Here is an 8,168-nt window from a genome sequence, read left to right as displayed (position 1 = left end):
ACAGATTTTCTCGCATTAAGAGAGAGTACCATACACCTGAGAGTGCACACTGCCCAACTGGTGTTGAGATGTCTCAAGTAGGAAGAGCGCGAATCTACTGATCGGAAGGTCTGTCGTTCGAATCCGACCTCTGCATCTTGAATTCTCCTGTCTATGCAATATTGTAAAATTTTGTAATGCGCTACGCATTAGGTCACTGAAAAATCCTCGATGACCCACGACCAGTTGCGCCCAACTTGGGGCTCATCAGGTGGGCACATTCCCCGAGTTTCCGTCAACCGCATGTTTTACTTGAAACCAAATTGCACGAAATTAGCAAATACACACTCGTTTGCAAACTAATTTGGCTTTTCGAGACTCACCTGGAACCCAGCTGAATCTCTCGTCTGAGACGTTTCCACGTAACTGAATGTGCTGCACCAGGCCGCCTCATGTTTCGGTCGCTAAGATTGCGATACATATATAGTTTCGTAATGCCTGGAAACATCACAAGCGAGAGATTCAGCTGGGTTCAAGGTGAGTCTCTCGAAAAACCAAATCAGTTTGCAAATGAGTGAATGTTGGTTAGTCTCGTGGATGTAATGTTAGGCATGTTGTGACGATGTCTAAAAATTAAATAGGCTGCCTAGTGCAGCGTAACGTTGCTTATCGTCTAATTTAAATCATTACGATTCCTTTCACTATCTTTCAAAATGTTGGAGCCTTGGGCGATGTGATTGCTTACTTGGTTACTTAACCAACTGCGTCTGTCAATCGGCGCTTCATACATGTTCAAACGGCGTTTCTCTGAAATCTGCAGAAATCATGAAATTACATACAACTGTATTCAAACATCATTTGCAGACTATATCATGGCGCCACCCTAAGATTTGGGCGTTTCGCAGAGCCATCAAGTTCATATGAAACAAACACAAAGGGACTCGTAGCTGTTTGAACATACCTTTGTTGGCAGTTGATATGCGCACAAAATAGTATACTTTGTTATCAATATCCATTGGTAATAGTGAGTCATTTTTCATGAAAGTAATAACCTTTCTCCTCTGTTTTCGAAATACAGATGCAACTGGGGCATTCGCAGACATGTTCGAACCTAAAATCACACAACCTGATAACGGTAAAATGCTGGATGGTCCGAAAGATGTACGAGAAAACCTGAAGAGTTATAAGGACTCCGTTGAAAAAGAGACAACAATATCCCGGCCAATAAGATCCCCTTTATTGCTAGACGTTGGTGTATTATTTGAGAATGGAACTACGACGCACTATCCAAACACAGTCTACACCAATGCGGTTGAAAACGATATTCAATCAAATTCGCTCCCTGAAGAGAGTGGTAAACTTAAACAAAGTCGGCAGCTTGTAGTAACAAAATCCGCAACTATCTTCACGTCACCCGGCCACGAGAAAACCCTCAATAACACGGCATCGTCTATGGAGCTAACTGCAAACGTAGTGAGAGATTTGACCAGTGAACAGGCGACACCAATGATCCCGATAACTGCCCTGCCACGGTACTCGGTCACATACACGGGGACAACGAAAGCAGATAACATTACTACTAACAGCATCTCAAAGTTGACAACTAGCCTGATCAAGACCGGAAACTTGACAGCTATCTCCTCCACACCTGAAAATGGTGGAACTAACCTTGATGAGAGTTCATTCAAGCCATTAACACACTTGTGGACCAATTCCATTGACGCCAAATCATATCGTTTGGTGAATCTTAACCGGCGATCCCAAAAAATATCTCCAAACGTTAATTTGGTGACTTCAACAACCTTTCGTCCACCAAGAGGTAGAAAACCAAGGAATTTGAAGAAAGCACAGTGGAGCAAAACATTTCAAACTTCTAGTCGCACCAAAACCGCTCTAGAAAAAAGTCAAGACACGAGACAAGATGAAAATGTGTTCCTCAGACCACGCACTGGCAATCCAACTTTATCTCTGACGAGAAAAAGTGAATTAGGCTTGCTACCCATCCCTCGGGTAGTGGACACTGACACAACTAAAAAAGTGCCAAAGAAGATTAACCCTCAAGAATATGATTATGACGTGGAAGTTGATCGAGATGCGGAATGGCATGAGGCTGGCCAAAAAGCAGAGGAGGATGAAAATGACTGCAAATATATTTGTGACGGAACCAAGCGCATGAGGGCAAGTGCAGATTTTACAGTTAAAACCGCGATATTTCAGACCGGTGCTCCTGCGCTTCAAACTACAATATTGCAACCAGAGAACTCAGTAAGCAGTCAGGTGACAACTACAGAACCAGCAGAGAGCAGCTCTGCAAAAGGCTACAATCTGGGAGGTACTGACAAAATATCTGGTTCTGAAAAACTGGTGAATTTACCAATTGGGAAGGAACCAGAAACCAATACTCCCAGAAAATATGACCCTGATGAGCCCAGGCTAGTAGATGTGCAAAAGTATCCGCACAAATATGAGAAAAATGAAATTCAGAAGATCGAAATTACCAAGAAAAGGGTGCTTTACGGAAAATTTTTGCGATATTTTTCAAGCAGACTGAAGAAACATTAGAATGCTTTAGGTTATTATCTATACCTCGCTCGATACCTAGCCAGTTTGCAATCACGCGGCTCGAATCTCTTTCGAACTCCCCTTTGAACTGCGCTTAGTTGAAAAGAATAACCTCAATGTTGCGAGATTGCAGCCAGGTTGACGGGGATGTCTCGAGGACATAGTGTGTTTTGTTGCATTCATCTCCCCTAAATTGTCCCCCCGCGACCATGTAAAGTCACCATTTTGAAGACTTTCCTCCTCTAAATGGTCAGTAAGTAAAGCTTCTTATCAGGTTTGTCCCTCGATGCGTTTTCTCTCCTGAGTTCCAAGAGATACATTGCGCTCATCTTTGTTTTGTGCCATACAATGGTTGATCCGGAACTTCAGTACTCCTAAACCTTTTGCGTAATAGTCGGATGAACCTGTCACAGCGTCTATCACATCCTGACTGTTCGTCAGTTGATGGAACTGATTCTTTGATGGCAAATGCAGATCCTATTCTAGTCTGGTGATTCTGTAGAGCTCTGTGCTTGCGCCGCGCACATTGTTGTCATGATTTATAGCATACCGGTTACTTCGTCAAGTAGATTGTTGATCAAGGAATTTAAGCTTTTAAGCATGCGACACGTTTGGCGCTTTAACGATACGCTTTCGTTCCAGTGGTTTGCGTCTTGACAAAGACCACATCAGTACAGGGTTAAATATGGTCTGGCCAACGTAAACGCTATACGCAACGGCGAAACATGACTTAATCCATGCCGTTCATGTCAGTAGCAAACAGCGCACCTTCCATTTCATATATTGGATAGCACTGAGTTGATCACGCATAGTACAACATAGTTTGATGGACCAATGACCATCTATAATGAGTGAGCTTTCAGCATCCACCTCACTGGCAAACCACTCAAATAGCCGGGAACTCCGGAGATTTCCAGATTTCTTTGAAAGTTTACAATTTCCTCATCAGCTGATGGTTGAATCTACAAAGAGTAAATCACATGTGTATTACAAAAACAAAACACTACTTTCTACGGCGCACAGTTCTATTTGGGGGGGGGGCTTTAAAAATTTTCAAAACAATATGCACACATTTTTACTTCTGGCATGGGATTTTTATTCATTGTCAAACAAGTTGCAGCGGCACGAGTTTTCCTCTTCTCTCCATTTTAAAGTTATCGTAGTATCAAACCGTGTAAAATATATATTTGTCATTTGGATGTACAAATCGGTACTGGCATGACTGTTCCCAGCTAAATGCCTAGTTTGTACTTATGTTGCAATATACGATGCAATATAGAGAATAGTAAGTAGATATCTGACAATCTTGGTTGTGCCTAAATGTAGAGTCCAACGTGACGATGGACCAGTTACTTTGGAGTTTATGGCTGGCTGATGATTCATTTACTGTGTAGAGTCTCAGAATGTGTAGTTTTGTGCACTAAGTTGACTCACAAATATTCCAACACCACCCTCTGGTCGTGCTACACTGGATACGAGATGAGTCAAACACGAATGCCTGACCTCAACTATCGTCATATGGTACACAAAGGCGAACGTGCTGTGTGACACAACACTGAAGCGTTATGCGGGTGTTGGCAACAATAAAAAGCAGCAACCGAGCCGGTGCTAATACAGGACACCATCTAGAGGATTAGGTAAACAAGACCGGAGCTGTCCTTCTAAAAAGTGTACGCAGCAAGTGCAAAAAACGTTTGTCTGAAAATCTCACTGTTACAGAATTACAGTTCGGAATTGCTGTGAGTAAGTCTTCCATTACCGTGAATCATTTAGTTAAAATTTAACTTGGGCAAATAAATTATTGTTTTTATGAACTGCGTTATGTCCAGTTTGTCCACATTGTTGACTGCGCGACTTTGAGGTTCGCATCAAGCTTATTCGAACAAGTACGAAACCCTACGTTAAAAAGACATCCGAAATGGTGGGCCGATCACTTTTTAATTACTTGGTCAAGCTGGTAAACAGTTGCACCCAAATCTAAACAGATGAGGAGAATATTAGATGAAGTTTTATATAGGAGTCACCACACTTGGGTGGAGAAAACCGTCATCAGCTGGATTCCATTTAGTTTCGTTTCAGAACCAGATTTTTGTGCACATAAAAGTTTTTCTTGCAGCCTGTGCAATCTATGTTCAAGTAGGAAATGACGTTGACAGAAATTAGGGAACTATATCAACTTGATAAGCTCCAAGAAGGATTAAATAGTTCGTGGGTTGTCTGAGACCACTCCATATGTTCTGTCAGAGAAAGATAAGTTATCACCATTCGACCATCTCCAGTAGGCACGGAGATAATTGTAGTATTACAAATTGGGCCGCCTAGACGGATCCTAGGCGGCTTTGTGCAGCAAATTCAGTTGGAGAATAGCATAAATGAGGGATTTTGCAGAAATTGAATTGAGTCTCTCTCGTTAAACCAAATTACGCCGCAAGTTTGTGTATCTCGCAAATCCAGCTACCGTTAACGACTCCACCAACTAATCAAGGTTAGCGACAGCACAATTTTATCTCGGATGCAGTTTTTTCATCCCCTCCATTTCCTCTCCAATGAAGGCTTCCTCTCCTCCTTGTTAGTTGCCTTTAATATCGTCCACTGGAATTGTTCTAAGTCCACAATACTACTGATTAAGTTGAGAGGAACACCAAGTATCGAGAGTTGCCACAGGTTTAGCAATACAGCACTACTGAATGTCCGAGAGAGTATGTTAGAGCTCACCAATTTCTTTCCGAGAGAGGGAATATCGATGTTGCATTAAATGAATAGCAGGCGTGGGACAACAAATCTTACTCAAGATGACAAGCTCCAACCCTTTTCGTGCCAAAGTATCAACCGAGAGGTGTCAAATATAACCGTATCGGGTAACTGGTTGACGAGGGTAAAACTAGTGCAACATAATTAACGCAACTTAAATACAACTCGCGCTTGCAAGCTGCATTTTGATGTAGGGTGTGAGCTCCAGGCGGCTATGGATTTTTCGGAAAGATTCGAGCTAGGAACTATACGAATGAGGCAGATAGTAGGAACAGATGAATGACGCCACTGGTTATTGCATTGGCATTTGGTCCTATGAAAAATGGGTTAATAAACACCATGAATTAAATGGAAAATACACTCAACAATCGTCAAGAGCAGAAAAGGGATTTCTGGAGGCAAAATGGACCAAGTGCCAGCTGTACAGATCAAGTAGTCAGACAGTGTAAATAGACAGTATATAGAGATAATGGCGCAGTGAACTGTCAGTACGTTGTGAAGGCAGTGTTATATCAAAAGGAAGCGAAAACCGTCCGGAAAACATGTGTGGGGGCAATTTGGCTCAAATTAAATACGTCTGCAGGTTATGGCTGTAATTGTGAGAAAGTAGCGCGTGCTACGTGTCAAGTGGAAGTGCGCGCTCACCACCATTTAAAACAATTACCAGCAGGCACCGTCAGGTAAGATCAAATAAGAGGTTATATAAAAGTTGGGATGCAAAAGAAGTCGAGCTGGCGCGGTATATAGCACCGCCCTTGGCGACTCATGAGTAGTCAAAACAGAATGAGTCAATAGATGACGTGCTTGTTTATTCACTGTACACACAAATTCTGGGACCAGTGGTGGACCAGAACCAATTCTGATGATCCAGTGAAATGGAAAAACCCGACCGTATGAACTTTCGCGTGCCTTCATCAAATAAGAGGTTATATAAAAGTTGGGATGCAAAAGAAGTCGAGCTGGCGCGGTATATAGCACCGCCCTTGGCGACTCATGAGTAGTCAAAACAGAATGAGTCAATAGATGACGTGCTTGTTTATTCACTGTACACACAAATTCTGGGACCAGTGGTGGACCAGAACCAATTCTGATGATCCAGTGAAATGGAAAAACCCGACCGTATGAACTTTAGCGTGCCTTCCCTACGACAGACAAACTGCAGCTAAGTTAATCCACGGACCACCGCAAATATGTTATTCAGTCCGCTGTGACGTTTGTTACATTGGTCTCTATTCAGGTTTGACACAAACTGGTAAAACCCTCGAAAGACTAAACCAAGAAATGCCGTTTCTATGTTGTCGCACTTATCTCATGGTTATTCCGGGAAAAAGTCAGTATAAAATGGGGAACACGTTCAGGATCAAAGGCCAGATTGTAGAACATTTGCCCCGTTAACGGAGGAGCACTTTTCTGTACTTGCACAGGGACACAAATATATGGGAATCAAACATGTATATCTTCACTGTGTTTGAAAATTGTGAATGTGACATTTGTCTACCTACAATAAAACCAGTGGGTTGAATGACAACGAATGCACATGGAAGCGTATATGATGCATGGGCGGTGGATCTCAAGGTATCAGTTGCGGAACGTCTACAGTTCTCGTGACCCGCGGTGGTTACGATACCAGTAAGCATCCCAAGCCCAGTGCCATGGTTGGAAGCACAAGTGCAGATTTGTGGATGGCTGCCAAGGGCACCTACGCCAGCATGACATCGTCATCTGAGGCCCATTGTCTGTTTGACCAACAATACAGCATTCACTAATTCTAAGTATCCCAAATGGACAACCTGCATTTCAGCCACTCTTTTTCCTTGGAGGCATTTCCGTCGGTAGAACTGGAATACCCAAATCCAAGTTTTCTTGGCCTGATACGTACCGGACGCTTCTGCGCAGATTGTTACTCCTAGAAGTAACACCTACGTTCTCTGAAGCAGTTGATTTTTTGACTAATACCGTTGGATGGATTCATTCAACACTCGATTTGGTCGTGTTTAGCTCCTCTGAACGAGGCAGAACACTATTTCTCACTACTCATTGCAGTCAATTCACACAAATATCACCACATATCCCAAGCGCCTTGGCATTCGTCCACCCTTGGTGTGTTGTAATTTACAAGTAAGGAAAAGCCCCTCAGAAATATTTACATGAGGCTGAAACTCTGGTCAATATGATTCCTTGTCCGGCACCAAATTCGGCATCCATGGCTTACAAAAGAATGCTTGCGTGAGTGCCAACAAAGTGAGATTTGCTGGTGAACATAAATATATTCAAATTTACGAGTCGGAAGAAAGCACAAGCCCGAACTCGCTCAACCGCGGTGTCAGATTGAGTGTGACCCCCTGGTCGTGGATGATGGTTTGGCCGGGAATTATCTGGTGCTGCGTATTCACGAAGTCCCATGTGGCCAGCCAGGTAGCGATGCCGCTAAACCTGCAAGCTCATGGCTGAAAGAGCTGAGCTCTTTTGATTGGTACAAGTGAGGACACTTTCAAAATCGGGCGTTTCGACTCACAATAAAACCCCTGTATGCCTGTACTCATGAATGGGTGCTTGTTTATCCCAACAATGAAGTGGTTCCTTACCAAGCTGGGTTTTACAGCTGAAGTCTAAATTCCCAGCGGTTGAGAAAGTATAATGCACCCGTAACTTCATTAAACCAGTTTGAGAAAGAAACTAAGCAGCCAGTCTTAGGTGTGCACATACACTTGCGAAGCTGCACACATACTCGGGCTATCAAAGTGACGGAGCGCATTGGCCCAACCTGATCACAGAAGTTTGCCAAACTTCTTGTTACCTTAGTTGTTTCGTATTTCACGGTAGAACGCGAGGAGTAGAAAAAATTGATGAGTTGATGATTTTCCTACTGTGGTTGT

General features: G+C 43.0%; 1 protein-coding gene across 1 annotated transcript; it reads left to right on the top strand.

The window, feature by feature from the left end:
• Positions 1-1,080: 1,080 nt before the first annotated feature.
• T265_04239 (hypothetical protein) lies at positions 1,081-2,541 on the top strand (the record flags this gene model as incomplete). The annotated part of the gene is made up of 1 exon (XM_009168932.1): positions 1,081-2,541. The coding sequence occupies one exon, from the start codon at positions 1,081-1,083 to the stop codon at positions 2,539-2,541; it is 1,461 nt and encodes a 486-aa protein (XP_009167196.1).
• Positions 2,542-8,168: the final 5,627 nt, after the last annotated feature.

The sequence above is a fragment of the Opisthorchis viverrini genome, assembly GCF_000715545.1.
Source record: "Opisthorchis viverrini unplaced genomic scaffold opera_v5_68, whole genome shotgun sequence".
NCBI lineage: Eukaryota > Metazoa > Platyhelminthes > Trematoda > Opisthorchiida > Opisthorchiidae > Opisthorchis > Opisthorchis viverrini.
The sequence above is the reverse complement of the archived record's forward strand: the minus strand, read 5'-3'. Positions and strand labels throughout refer to the sequence as shown.